General features: G+C 35.7%; 1 protein-coding gene across 2 annotated transcripts in view; it reads left to right on the forward strand.

The window, feature by feature from the left end:
* ANAPC1 (anaphase promoting complex subunit 1) overlaps positions 1 to 15,367 on the forward strand; it is a 100,402-nt gene that overhangs the window by 22,434 nt on the left and 62,601 nt on the right. For both annotated transcript variants that reach the window (XM_012742806.2, XM_012742807.2), the window contains exons 14-19: positions 2,144 to 2,278; positions 5,511 to 5,651; positions 6,215 to 6,275; positions 8,235 to 8,422; positions 12,929 to 13,003; positions 15,039 to 15,307. In XM_012742806.2, coding sequence (XP_012598260.1) covers positions 2,144 to 2,278; positions 5,511 to 5,651; positions 6,215 to 6,275; positions 8,235 to 8,422; positions 12,929 to 13,003; positions 15,039 to 15,307 — 869 coding nt within the window. The remainder of the gene's footprint in view (positions 1 to 2,143; positions 2,279 to 5,510; positions 5,652 to 6,214; positions 6,276 to 8,234; positions 8,423 to 12,928; positions 13,004 to 15,038; positions 15,308 to 15,367) is intronic.

Consider the following 15,367-nt stretch of genomic DNA (forward strand, 5'->3'; position numbering starts at 1 on the left):
GAAAGCTTAGCGAGGAAGGCATGTTGAAAGCCAAGATAGGTTGAAAGCTAGACCTCTTACACTACCAATTAGCCAGGTTGTCAATGCAAAGGAAAAGTTCTTGAAGGAATTTAAAAATGCTCCTCCAATGAATAAGCAAATCATAATATAGTGAAACAGCCTTATTGTTGATATGGAGAAAATTTAAGAGGTCTGTTACATGTGGCCTTCAGAAAGTAGAATAAATTCTTTGATCTTAAAAGAATGAGCAGATTAAATTGGAAGTAAGTAGAACGAAGAAAACAATATAATTAAGGGTGGGAATGAGTAAAATAACAAACTGATAGATAGTAAACACCAATGAAATAAAAGGCTGGTTCACAGAAAAAAAGATCAATAAAGTTGATAAGAAGAATATAATATATCATGACCAGATAGGATTTGTCCCAGAAATGCAAGATAGGTTTTAACATTTGAAAATCAATCTGTGTAATTAACCATTAATAACAGACAAGGCTGGGCGTAGTGGTTCGTTCCTGTGATCTTAGCATTTTGGGATGCCCAAAGAGGGAGGACTGCTTGAGGCCAGGAGTTCGCCACCAGCCTTGGCAATATAGCCAGACACTGTCTCAAAAACAAAAACAAAAACAGACAAAAACACAGACTAACAAAAAAATATGATCATCTAAATTAGGGGTTGATTAACTTTTTACGTAAAGGGCCATATAAATGTGTTTTAGCCTTTGTGGGATACATACAGTCTCTGTTACATATTCATCTTCTTTTCTTTAACCATATAAATATGTAAAAATTATTCTTAGCTCACAGACTGTACAAAAACAGGATGTAAGCCAGATTTGGCCATAGAACATGGTTGGTCGACCAAAGATCTAGATAGATGCAGAGAAATCATTTGACAATATGTAATATGTATTCATGATGAAAAACATTCTCAGCAAACTAGTAATAGAAGGGAACTTCTTCAAATAAATGAAAGGCATTCAAAAATTACACTATACCTCCTGGTAGGGAGGAAGGGAGGGCTCTAGCTTTTATCTTGGTGTTTGCGTGGAGTAGGGCAGGTATAGCGGAAATATTTCTGTCCTGCTTAGTCAGTTTTTTTCTAGCACTTTGGCTGGAAAGAACAAGGTTTTGGGGGGCTTTTTTTGTCTGTGACCATCAACATGTCTCCAAAACAAAACAAAACCACTAAAATCTGGTGAATTCATTATTAGGTCATTCTTGGGTCTGAGATCTCTAGGCAGTTTGTTGTCTTTTCCCCACTTTTTGTGAGACAGGGTCTCACTCCCTGTGTTGTTCAGGCTGGCCTCAAACTCCTGGCCTCAAACAATCCCTCCTGCCTCGGCCTCCCAAAGGCATGAGCCACCACATCTGGCCCAACTTCTGTTATTTTATTAGCTTTTGAGTAGTATATTAATATAAATATATATATTAAAGTTTCACTTTAGTTCTGAGCATCCTTTTTTAGTCTTGTTAAGTTTTTAGCCTGTATGGATGTGAATTTCTATTGTGTTTTTCTTGAGAACCCTACAGATATTAAATAAGGGGTGGTTAGCATGGATTATCAACTCATTCTTTTAAGATCAAAGAATTTATTCTACTTTATGTAAGTAATTTTGAGGAAGAAATATTTGAGATTTATGGTGGAAGATGAGATCATGAACTGGAGAGCACAGTTTGAATTAGGTTGGAATTAGTTTCTTCAGCATTACCCCTACTCATTTTTTTAGCACCTGGGGAGTAATTGGTGTTCTTTTTCTCTTGCTTAAGACTTAGTTAACAAGATTGTTGCTTATAGCCTCTGAAAGCTGTTCTGTTGTCTTTAACGCCTATAGGTAGAAGAATGCATAGTGTATGGAATTTTGTATGACTTGACTATATTAACATCCCCCCTTTCTTGCAAATAAGTCCTCAGTAACAAAGACAAGGAATCAGACCAAGAAAAATTATACCAAAGCATTTGCAGCTGGATGGTGGAATTTGATAAATTATTAAAATTTTTATTCTATTTTTTAGTTGTGTTTGGTGAGCATAAACTTTGAAATATCAAAAGAAATAAGTGCTTACATTTCTTAACATTTTATTTAAGGATGTGGTGTATTAAAGCCAATATTTTTTTCTACATTTTTTGTATTGCTTAAAGGTGGGAAAGGTTTTTATTCCTGGACTGCCAGCTCCTTCCCTGACGATGTCTAATACAATGCCTCGGCCCAGTACTCCACTTGACGGCGTTAGTACACCTAAGCCCCTTGGTAAACTACTTGGATCATTGGATGAGGTAAGAAATGGATTAGGTATTGTAAAAAAAATTAATATTGTTTTAAAGAAGTTTGGTCAAATATTAGTTCTTACCATGTTTAACTTAATATTAGTACTTTCAGAGTAAATGTTTTCAAACACAGATGATTCAATTAACATACATTGACCTCTTTTGTGATGTGTGTGGTACCTTTTGAAGGTGCTAGGGAGATGAAAACGATACATTCTTTTCTATCTATAGATCTTATAATTTATTTGGGCAGAATAGATGTACTGTCTATGTAAGAAATTATAGGCCAGGCGCGGTGGCTCACACCTATAATCCTAGCACTCTGGGAGGCCGAGGCGGGAGGATCGCTCAAGGTCAGGAGTTCCAAACCAGCCTGAGTAAGAGCAAGACCCCGTCTCTACTAAAAATAGAAAGAAATTAATTGGCCAACTAAAAATACATAGAAAATATTAGCCGGGCATGGTGGCACATGCCTGTAGTCCCAACTCTTCAGGCTGAGGTGGAAGGATCGCTTGAACCCAGGAGTTTTTGGTTGCTGTGAGCTAGGCTAATGCCACGGGACTCTAGCATAGGCAGCAGAGTAAGACTCTGTCTCAAAAAAAAATCAATAAATAACTCATTTATTCTCTTAGAAGAGCTTTATTGAGAAAGTACTACAATTATCTTTATTTTACAAATGAGTATATAAAAGTACATAGAAATTACTTGTCTAAGGTCATAAAGCTAATAAGTGGTAGAACTGGGATTTACACTCTTGCTAATATGCTCTTAAAGGATGAAATGAGGAAAGGGTGGTTTTATTCTGAATGCAGTTTTCAGGGCACTGCAGGTGTTTAAAGAAGGAATTATGAGTGTTAGGATCTGAGTTTAGATACGTGTATCTTGGGAGATTAATTCGACTCCAAGTGAGGTTATCTGTGTCAATGTAAGAGGTATGAAGAGAGTCTGAGCTAAGGCAGTATGTGTGGAAAAGAGGGAGTGACACGAGAGGCCTAAGGAAGTGGAGAGGACAGAGTTTATCGGCTGATTGGTTTTTTGCTGGGCTGGGAAGAAGGGGTATGGAATAAGACTCAGAATTTTGTGAATGACTTGGGTAGGTACCCATATTGGCCAATTTAGGAAGCCTAAAGAAAAGTGGAATTTTAGTGTATTTTAATTTAAGTGTAATTTAGGGAGATCTGATCGCAGATGGTTGTGGGTAGTTCAAAGAGACGGTTAGTGTTGGCAGTTGTATTGGATAATGTCTAGGCCCTGATTTTATTTTAAAATGTGCAATATTGAGCTTTGTCCCATTACGTCAATACATTTGCAAAACATTCAAAAGGAGAACTGGAGAAGTGTCAGAGTGTTTTGTGTAATTTGGAAGCATTTTTTTATAATGGAAAATGGTTTCCAAGTTTTTTTAGAATTCCTTAAGTCCAGGAATGGTTACTATCTTTTTGCTAGCTGTAAGGTCACAGGGAAACCATTGGCTGATGGCTTTCCTACTCCTCTGGCAGATTGTGCTACTAGGCTTGGAGCCAGGACCAATAAAGCTGAATTTTTCCTGGTAACTCTGGGAATAGAAGCTGGAATATAATAGATAATATCTTAGGCTTGAATTGTTGTCAGTGTTGAAAAGATATTTACTTAGAGATGTTCTATAAATTGAATTAAAGGAATACAAAAAGGATCAGTGGGTATGACTGGAGATTTAAAATTGGAAGCATCTACATGTAGTTAGTAACTAAGGTCATTTAAAATTTTTGTTTTTATATTTGCAATTAAGCAAATAAATGCTATTTGTATATATATATATATATATATATATATTTTTTTTTTTTTTTTGAGACAGAGTCTCGCTTTGTTGCCCAGGCTAGAGTGAGTGCCGTGGCGTCAGCCTAGCTCACAGCAACCTCAAACTCCTGGCTCAAGCAATCCTCCTGCCTCAGCCTCCCAAGTAGCTGGGACTACAGGCATTCGCCACCATGCCCGGCTGATTTTTTGTATATATTAGTTGGCCAATTAATTTCTTTCTGTTTATAGTAGAGATGGGGTCTCGCTCTTGCTCAGGCTAGTTTCGAACTCCTGACCTCGGCCTCCCAGAGAGCTAGGATTACAGGCGTGAGCCACCGTGCCTGGCCTTGTTTGTATATTTTTGAATAATATCTGCCTCTAGGGGAAATACCACTAAATACCAGTCTCATTGTTTTGCTTTTTTATTGCTCTCCTTTCTTGCTGGGTTCTTAGTTCCTTAAGTCTTGTCTGACTTGGCCTCAAATTACAGTTTATGTCTCTAGCCCAGTAAGGTTGGAAATTGCTGCTGGCTTCTCTTCCTCCTATCTGTGTCCTTCCTTGTATATTTTTAGCCGTTCCATATGCTCTCCTTACCACCAAAACTTGCAATGCCTAGAGCAGGTAAAGCAGGATGAGAATGTTGGACCTTCTCCCTGTAGATCTCTCTCAAATTTTGGCCCCTCAAGTCTGGGTTGCTTCCACAGCTTTCCAGTGTCATCAGTTAGATGTTTTGCTTTTATCTACATCCTAGTTGTTCTCTGTGAGGATGTTGTTTTGCTGCAGGGTACTTCATCATAGCTGGTGCAGAATGCTTATTTATTTTTTAAATAGACTGAGTTTCACTATATTACCCAGGCTGGAAGTGCAGTGGTTGTTCCCAGGTGTGGTCATAGTACACCAGAGCCTCACACTCCTGGGCTCAAGTGATCCTCCTGCCTTAGCTTTGGAGTCTTTGGGACACGTGTGTACTACTGCACCTGGTTTGGAGCAGATTTTTTTTTTTTTTTTTTTTTTGAGACAGAGTCTCACTTTGTTGCCCAGGCTAGAGTGAGTGCCGTGGCGTCAGCCTAGCTCACAGCAACCTCAAACTCCTGGGCTCAAGCAATCCTACTGCCTCAGCCTCCTGAGTAGCTGAGACTACAGGCATGCGCCACCATGCTTGGCTAATTTTTTCTCTATATATTAGTTGGCCAATGAATTTCTTTCTATTTATAGTAGAGACGGGGTCTCGCTCTTGCTCAGGCTGGTTTTGAACTCCTGACCTTGAGCAATTCGCCTGCCTCGGCCTCCCAGAGTGCTAGGATTACAGGTGTGAACCACCGCGCCCGGCCTGGAGCAGAATGTTTTTAAATCATTACACATAATTGTTTATTGGGCCATGTGTGAAAAAAAAAATGGTTGAGTTTCTTTATCCTTAATTTCTCAGAAAATACTTCATTTGTCTTGTATTTATGACTTTTTACAGGTTGTTCTGTTGTCTCCAGTTCCAGAACTGAGGGATTCTTCAAAACTTCATGATTCTCTCTATAATGAGGATTGTACATTCCAACAGCTTGGAACTTATATTCATTCTATCAGAGATCCTGTTCATAACAGAGTAACTCTAGTAAGTATATTTTAAAACATTAGGTAGCTTTTCAAGAGATAGAGTTGACGTCTCAAATTTGTCAGAATGTAAAATTTTGTCTGAAAAATGAAAAACATTTTTTATGATTTAAAAAATCTGTTGTAATATGTCATTTTTTGTACTATTTAACTTTTAACTATAAAGTAATTCTGCTTAAGTTTTCTGAAGTTTGTATATTATTAAAATTCATTAAAAACAAAAGCTTATTCAGTTAGTTGAATTGTATATTGATCTGATTTTTGTACTTTTTGTAAAAGTAGGTCTCCTCCTTTTGATTATTGACTCTTAGTGTCTACATAAAAATTAGGCACTTTTTATTAAAATAAGAATTTTGAAAATGTTTTGTAAATAGTACATTTATAGTTTCTGAAAGTTGGAACTCTTCAGTTTTGTTTAAAAAATAATGCTTTTCATTTATTTTATTGAATTTTACTTTGAAAGGCAAACAGTTTTGTAAAGCACCAGCTATTTTTAAGACATTCAAAGACTTAGAATGCACAAATCCTTTTTGTTTTCTCATTTGTTTCCTTTCTTGTCCCTAGGAACTGAGTAATGGCTCCATGGTTAGGATCACTATTCCTGAAATTGCCACCTCTGAATTAGGTATGGTTGAGAATTAGACCTCCCTTCTGTATATTCTCAGTTTGATTTATAAGATTTGGAGCAATTGGTGATTTACGTTAATAATTGTGATTTTAAAAGTTATTTTGCCATTTTTGAAGCTACTGGATTAAGTTTTTCTGCTTTGCAGAGAAACTTTAAAAGAGCTGAGGAGTGCTTTGTGATGTTTACTCTATGTGTGCTATAAGGGTGGAGTATAGTTAAAGGATGTGCTAATTCTGTTTCTCTGAAATTCATAAGTTGAAGAATATTATGCAGTAAGATTACAATATACAGATATGCCTCTTGCAAGAAAATTCTGAGAAATAAGAAGCCTAAGCAACTGAAATATTTCTTGGCACATTAATCATTTTAACCCTAAAATAAATTTCTCCATTTTTAGATAAGTTGTAAAATTAACATATTTGCCTTAATTGAATAAAACTTGGTATTATAGTCAAAATATAATTAGAAGTATTTTGATAAATACTGGATTCTGCTTGAATTATTACTGGAATGTAATTTGGGAGCTACTAAGTGAGCTAAGCTACTAAGTAGCTACTAAGGGAGCTACTAATATTTTAGAACATAGAGTAGTAAACAAAATATTAGAATTGAAAGGGTTTGCCAACAAATGTAAGTTAAGAAAAGAATCCATGTATGGTTTAAGAAAGTTCATGATATCTTTTAGTTTCAAAACCTAATTGCCAAAGCAAAACATTGGCAGATTATATACTAGAATGACTTTTTCATTTTAGGAATTTTTTTTATCAATGTGGTAAATGATATTCCAAGTTATATAAATTCCTTGCCTTTCTAAAAGGTATTTAATTAGTAATCACAAGGACAAATACCTAGAAGTATTATAAGCCTAAACAAAATATATAAATAATAGTAGAGGAAATAAAATAAAAACAAAATGAAGTCTTACTCCTTTATAGCCAAATAGAAGTGGCAGAGTTCATGCACGGTTTATGTACTCACAAAGAGTTTGTTACACTCTCATGCAGCATCTGATTTACAGTTCTTTTGGATTCAGCTTTGGCATACTTAGTTTTGGTTTTCTAACATTCATTGCCATTTGCTTCCAACTTTTGTTATGTGTCTGTGTACCTAGCAAATTGATAAGAAAAAGGATATGCTGCTGAGGATGGGCCCAGTGACAGTGACAATGGGATGGGAATAAAGGAATCCTGTAAAAAGAGAATATGTGAATGCAAAGTTTGAGGCCGTTTACTACTAAAAGCAGATCTAGGCCTCTTCACAGAAATAGCCCGGGCCACTCTCAGGGGTGCACTGTCTGGCAGTATAAGGCTATCACTGATGTTTATATTAATGACTTTCAGCCATAAATTATGTGGTATTTAATCCATTTAAGACAGAGGGCATGTACGACATTTAAAAGACTGAATGCTGTCAAAAATAATTAAAAGTTATAAAGTTTTGGTTAACAGGAATGTTCACTAATTTAGAACATCTTGTATTGCCAGTAGGCATTGCTATTTGTGGATGCGTATATTGAGTATTATATATTTACTGAAGTATTTAAGCAGTATTTTTGATACATTTATTCACATAGAAATTGTGTGTCCTTCATAGAGTGACCTTTAATTTATCATCCAAGCTAGGACATTTTTGAGATTGAAAGGGGGACTGATTAGTAATTGCTGGAGCAGTGCATATAAATTAGGACTGTCTCAGGTAAACTGGCCTTTGTGATCACAGATTATTTCTGATCCAGAATTCGTGATAAAAAAGCTGCCCTCAGACCTTTTGCAAACTCTGTTGAATTTAGTAGTTGGTTTAAACTTCAGATGATTGGCTAGGATTGACTCATTAATGACAGTTCTCTTTTCATAGTAAATGACCTTTACAAAGTAGATGTTAAAAATCTTTCTCATTGAAAGAAGAAAGGAATGCATGCAGAGGAAACATACTAAAATAGATCTTTGCTTTTAATAGTACAAACATGTTTGCAAGCAATTAAGTTGATCCTTCCAAAAGAAGTAGCAGTTCAGATGCTTGTCAAGTGGTATAATGTCCATAGTGCTCCAGGAGGACCCTGTTATCACTCAGAGTGGAATTTATTTGTCACTTGTCTCATGAACATGATGGGTTATAACACAGACCGCTTAGCATGGACCCGAAATGTAAGTAAATACAATTGTTTTCTTCATGAGTTATTCTGTTATCAATGTTACGGTTACATAATTGTTACTATAACATTCTGTATATAACAGATAAATTTAATAATAAGCATACCTTATTCAAAATAGTGGAATAGTACTAAGTTTATTGTATCTATATATTAGAAATCTCATTTAATGTTTAATGATATCATTTTACTAGCAATTAAAATTATTGAGTCTTTATAATGTGCTAAAGTACATTTGACTATTTCTCATTTCATCTTTGTAAAATGACCGTAAGTTATGCTTCCATTAGTAATGGTCTTGCTTTTATTCATAAACTGAATCATAAAGAGATCACAGAATTGTGATTTGCTTGAAATTAGGACTGAGTCTTCTGACTTCTGGCTTAACATTCTTTTCTGAAGATAAGACTGTCTTTTTATATGCATATTACTTGGTACATGGGGAAGAAGGTTTGATTTGAGGGGGATTTTAAATGCGTTAGCCTAAGTATTTACTGTTAATGGTATAAAGCCATATTCTTCATCCCTTTCCCCCAGAAACTTTTTTACACTAATGGATTATTTACAAAATCCGCTAATGGATTATTTACAAAATCAGCAGTATTAGTGATTTCCTTTTAGTTCCAGCGATCACTCCCAGGACAACCTTTCCTGGGTCACTCCGAAGAAATTACGCTAGAACACACTTACCTTTGTCCAGATAACTCTGTTGTACCCACCTGTACATTTTAGTCTTATACTAGCAAATCCATTCTAAAAAATCATTTCTTCATTGTGAAAGGAAAATTTTAAAAATGGAGGAATTAAGAAGAAAATAATTATACCACTCAGAGAAAACCACTCTAAACATTTTTGATGTTGCCTTTTTGATAAAAATGATACCAATGAAAACTTCTGACATCATATAAAAATCCTTTTTAAAAACTCCTTCATTTTATCACAGTATATAGCTTTATCATAATGAACCAATAGCTAATAATTGTGCTCCATTCAATCTGTTTTTTTCTTATGAGTAATTTGCAAACATCCTTTTTCATATAAATCTTTAACTGCATCTTTAGTCATTTTCAAGAATTGAATCTTAAAGAGGGACTACTGGGTCAAATCACATTTGGAAAGGGGTTCCCAGTCAATAGTCTTAAGAGTAAGCATCATTGAAAAGTGCTCATATCACCACATTGATTATTTGTGGTATGGTGAACCTTTGTGAACTTTGAAATTTTATCTTGTTTCTGTACAAGTAAATGGGTATTTCTTTTTCAGTTATGCTTCTTATTTTTTGATTGGCATTTCATGTCCTTTGAGTGTGTTTCGGTCTCTTATCAATCTAGCAGCCACAGTAATCCTGTTTGATAAAGTCAGGACATGTTAGTCAATCCTCTTCTCGGAATCCTCCGGTGGCTTCCCATCTCAGAGTCAAAGCCTGAAAGATGCCATGTGACCAAGCCCTCCCTTACTTTTCTGGTCTCATTTCTTATGCCTTGCACACATCGTCCCGGCCATACTGGCATCTGCCTGTTCCCTGAGCACATCAAGTATGTTTCTGCTTCAGGGTGTTTTGCATTTGATGTTACTTTTACAGAAAATGCTTTCTCCCAGACAAGACATGCTTAGGTCTTTATTCAGATGTCATCTTAGTGCTTCCTGCCCTGTCTATTCTGTGTAGAATTTCACCCTCCTCCATACATTTTGTCCCATTTACCTGTCTTATTTTTCTCTTAGCATTTAATTAAATATGCTATATATTTTACTTATTTATTTTGTTTGTGTATTCCTCCTTCCCCCATTGGAATGTAAATTCTATAAAGGCAAGAATTTTTATTTAGTTTTGTTCACTACTGTCTCTCTAGGACTTGTTCTAGTTCCTGGCTTAGATGGATGCTTAGTGAACATTTGTTATATGAATTCCCTTTTCCTTCTAAATGAGATACAGTTTTTAAGAGTTTGTGCCTATTGAGGCCTATGAAAGAATTGCCCTCTGCAATTTCCTTCGGAAAAATCTTACTGGGAAAATAGGGACAATTTTCTTTTTTTATTCCAAACAATTTCATCAAAGTTACCTCATCCATAATTTTTCTGTTCTTTATTAAGTATGAAAAGATTAAGCCTTATAGGAACTGAGGATTTCTACATAATGAAAAAGCACTTCAGCTTTTAGTAGTTTTTGTATGTTATTGGCCTGTACGTTATCTTATTGTTGACAAATATAGATTGTTGTGCACTAGTCTCTGGCAGAGAACCAGTGCCCCTCACATTTCCATGTTATAGGGAGGACTGAGTAACCACTCTTTTTTCCTTTTGAAGAAGAACATGGCTCTTTGGCTTATTTATTGCATGTTAGTTCTAAAGGAAGCAACAAGGATATTAGTTCTTGAGGCTGAATTGCTTTCACATTTATTTATAGGACCACATAAACCCTTGCTATCTTTTGTCCTTATAATCAAAGCTCAGGATGAAATGGTCCTCATTTGCAAATAGTTTTCATTTTTCTTTGTCCAGATTTATCCTCTTTTTGGTTTTATTTAAATAATATGGTAAGGAGAACAGAATATCTGCCAATGACTAGTTACACAATTTTTGACATTTCATTGGGCTTTCTTTAATTTATTGGTGTATGAAATGAGAGCACTGGACCATACATTCTATGGACAGTTGTATTTGGGGCCAACTTTTTGTGTCCTTTTGTTTGCTTTTTTTTTTTTTTTTTTGAGACAGAGTCTCACTCTGTTGCCCAGGCTATGGTGCTGTGGCGTCAGCCTAGCTCACAGCAACCTCAAACTTCTGGGCTCAAGCAATCCTTCTGCCTCAGCCTCCCAAGTAGCTGGGACTATAGGCATGCGCCACCATGCCTGGCTAATTTTTTTTTCTGTATATTTTTAGTTGTCTGGCTAACTTTTTTCTTTTTTTAGTGGAGACGATGTCTTGCTTTTGCTCAGGCTGGTCTTGGACTCCTGACCTCAAGTGATCCTCCTGCCTCAGCCTTCCAGAATTCTAGGATTACGGGTATGAGCCATGGCGCCCAGCCTCCTTTTTTTTTTTGAGACAGGATCTCGCTCTGTTGTCTGGCTAGATAGAGTACAGTGGCGTCTTCAGAGCTCAATGCAACCTCAAACTCTTGAGCTCATGTGATCCTCCTGCCTTGGCCCCCCCGAGTAGCTGGGACTACAGGCATGTACCACCAGGCCTGACTAATTTTTCTATTTTTTTGTAGGGACTGGGTCTTGCTGTGTTGCCCAGACTGGTCTTATACTCCTGAGCTGAAGCAATCCTCCTGCCTTGGCCTCCCAGAGTGTTGGGATTACAGGCGTGAGCCACCACACTCAGTTTTTTTTCCCTCTTAGATAGATAATTGAACCCCTACTGTGGGCCCTCATCATTTTGTCCAGTTGGTTGCAGTAGACATCCACTGTAATGTATTGACCAGGTTTCATGAAGCCATAGTGGATAATACCAGCACTGGCCTAACAGATACCATTAGCTTTTTTTGATGAATGTTTGGTTTTGGACTGAGTTTTGGCACTTCATCTTTCCATCCATCCATTGTGCTGAATGCTTGAGTTTGTCAAAAAGAATCGATTTTTCATCACACATAACAACATGGTACAGAAAAGGTTCACCTTTATGTGGTGACAGCAAAGAAAGGCAAGATTCGAGACAGTTTCTCTTCTGATGCTTGTTTAATTCATGCAGAACCCATCTATTTAGCTTCTTTACCTTGCTGATTTGTTTCAGTTGGTCCAATATTGTTGGACTAGGAACATCAAACCTTGCTGCTAGTTCACATGTAGGTTGAGGTGGATTCGCTTCCACTACAGCTTTCAGCTCATCATTATCTACCTTGGCCTCAGGTTGCCCACATCGCTCATTTTCAAGATTAAAATCACCAGAATGGAACTTTTCAAATCATTGATATACTGTGTTCATTAATTAGCCACATTCTTCCCAAACACTTTGTTGATATTTTGAGCTGTCTGCGCAGCATTGGTTCCCTGATCAACTCATATTCGAAAATAACATGAATTTTTGGTTTATCCATGGTTTCACAAAAATTGTTCTTAAAAATTTTTTTTTGAAAGATAATCCCAGGCCACTTGTGTGTTTGAAAGATTGAGGGTGTACCTTCACAATAAAAATAAAGAAGTGTCAAAGTGAAATGTCAGAGATATCAACTGGCAGACTTAGTCCTTAAGGACAGTGGACATTTCATACTTAATAACCTAATACTACAGGTGTTATTACAGAAGTAGGAGAGGGGAGGAATTCTCTGTTGCAGTGCCTATGAGCCCAGGCACTGTAGTAATGCTTTACATATATGATTTCATTTCATCTTTATAGTGCCCTAGAGGAAAAATATTTGTGTCATGATTTTCCGGATGAAAAAATGAGTTTTGATGGTTTTCCTTAGTTTCCTTAATTGGTAGCACTGATTTCTGAATCTTTTAAATTGATCTGTTGACAGTAATAAATTTATGGTTTTGTCTTCTTTTTTGGGGTTATTCAGTTTGACTTTGAAGGATCACTTTCCCCAGTCATCGCACCCAAAAAAGCAAGGCCTTCTGAGACTGGATCTGATGATGTAAGCATTATTATTTCTTGCTAATATAAATTAATTTGTGGATACTCATACTATTCTCCCACTTCTATGGTATTCCTGTCAATTTGTCTATATTTCCAACACGTTTTGCTTTATTTATTTTAAAACCAAATAAGTTATTTGAAGGATAGGATCTTTTATGTTTTCTTTGGTCACTTACTCACTTTTGTCTTTAATGATAGTGTAAAAATTACTGTAAACCTGTGTACTGCTGCATGATTTCACTTTGGGTTTATAGGTTTTTATTACCAACTCATCACCTAAAATGACGGCATTTACCGTTTTATGCAGTATTTCTCTAATTCAGGTTCTCAAACATATCAGATTCCATGGGTATATTCTTAAGTGGCCCCCGAAATTTTTTAATTGAGATATAATTTACATAAGTGAAATTTTCACATTTTAGTTTACAGTTTGACCAATTTTGACATATGCATTCTCATGTAACCCACACTGCTATTGACACACAGTTCATTTCCATAGCTCCATAAAGTTCCCTAGTGCTGTATTTAATCAGTTTCCCCCCCTCTTCAAGCAACAGTAATCTGAATTCTATCACCATACCATAGGTTAGTTGTGCATCTAGAACTTGATATAAATGAAATAATATAGTATGTAATCATTGGTTTAAGATTTCTTTTATTCAGCAAATTTTTGAGACTTACCCATCTTATTACAGATATCAGTGTTTTATACCTTTTATTGCTGAGTAGTGTGAATATACTATAGTTTCCATTTTTCTGCTGGTGGAGATCTAGGCTACTTCCATTTCTTGAGTCTTATGAATAAAATTGCTACCAACATGCAGTAATAAGTCTTTGTGGACATATAGTTTCATTTCTTTTGGATAAATACCTAGTAGTAACATTGTTGGATCATTGCTGGCTCCCAAACTGGTTGTACTATAGTATACTCTGACTACATATGAGAGTTCCTCATGTTCTACATCTTTGCTAGTGTTTGTTGTTGTCAGTCTTTTTCATTTTAACCATTTGAGTGTGTGAAGTAGTTTCTCCTAATGGTTTTAATTTGCCTTTCCTTGATACCTAATGATGTTAAACACTCTTTCATGTGCTCATTAGCTACTTATGTATCTTTTTGTGAAGTTTCTGTTCAAGTCTGTTACCTATTTTTAAATTGGATTTTCAAAAATATATTTTGGAGCTATACAAGTTCATCATATATTCTGGAGACGAGTTCTTTACGATATACATGTGTTGAGAATATTTTCTCTTAGTGTGTGGCTTAACTTTGTCTTATGATGAACAGAATTTTTTATTTTAATTATCCAATTTATCAATTATTTCTTTTATGGTTAGTTCTTTCTGTATCTGGCTAAGAATGAAGTTATAATAACATACTATATTAAGCCTTACAAAAACATCAGTACATTCCAAGATCTGGAAATAGCATAGACCACATTCTCTGAACACAATACAATAAATCATGAGTAGAAACTAAAATAGACCCAGAACTTGGAAAATGTAGTACAATCAGTCGGAATATAAAATTCAGTTGATTATGTTACCAGCCTCAGCACCTCATAGACACAGAAAGATAAATATACCAACTGAATACAAGTAGATCTTCCCTCTTACCAAAACACAAATCAGGGTAGAGGCCACTAAACGTGCCCATCTATACTTCTCACTTTTTATTCTTTACTTTTGACTTCATAAGACCTAGCCTGAAATAATCTTAAAATTCCTCTCTCAATCCCTACCTACATAGAATTCTTTTCTCAAAGTCTCTTCCCTAAAAGGGCACGACTAGATTTTTTTCAAATGGTTTTAAAATGTGACTTGTTTTAATATTTGTCACTGGCATCTGGAAATTGCTTGCTATTTTGTAGTTGTTCCTTCAGTTTTAGCAATGTGATTTTTTAAATTTCTTAGATTGACTTAATGTAGAAATGGAACTTGAATTGTTTTGAGTGAATTTTGTTTCCCTTTTTTTTAATGATGACATTACAAGGAGGCATTATTTAAAAAATTAACATCCTTTTTATTCTTCTTAGGACTGGGAATATTTACTAAATTCAGACTACCACCAGAATGTTGAGTCTCATCTTTTGAACAGATCTTTATGTTTGAGTCCTTTGGAAGTTTCACAGATGAAGGATGACGGTATTTCACAGAATCTCAGTCTGGATTCTTCTACACTTCTCTTTACTCATATACCTGCAATTTTTTTTGTTCTTCACCTTGTCTATGAGGAGCTGAAGTTGAATACTCTAATGGGAGAAGGAATTTGTTCACTTGTTGACCTTCTTGTTCAGTTAGCAAGGTAAATATTGTTTGTAGATTAGAAACTGCCAGGAGATAACTTAGATGACTGTCTTTTCTG

Source organism: Microcebus murinus, chromosome 3 (assembly GCF_040939455.1).
Source record: "Microcebus murinus isolate Inina chromosome 3, M.murinus_Inina_mat1.0, whole genome shotgun sequence".
Classification (NCBI taxonomy): domain Eukaryota; kingdom Metazoa; phylum Chordata; class Mammalia; order Primates; family Cheirogaleidae; genus Microcebus; species Microcebus murinus.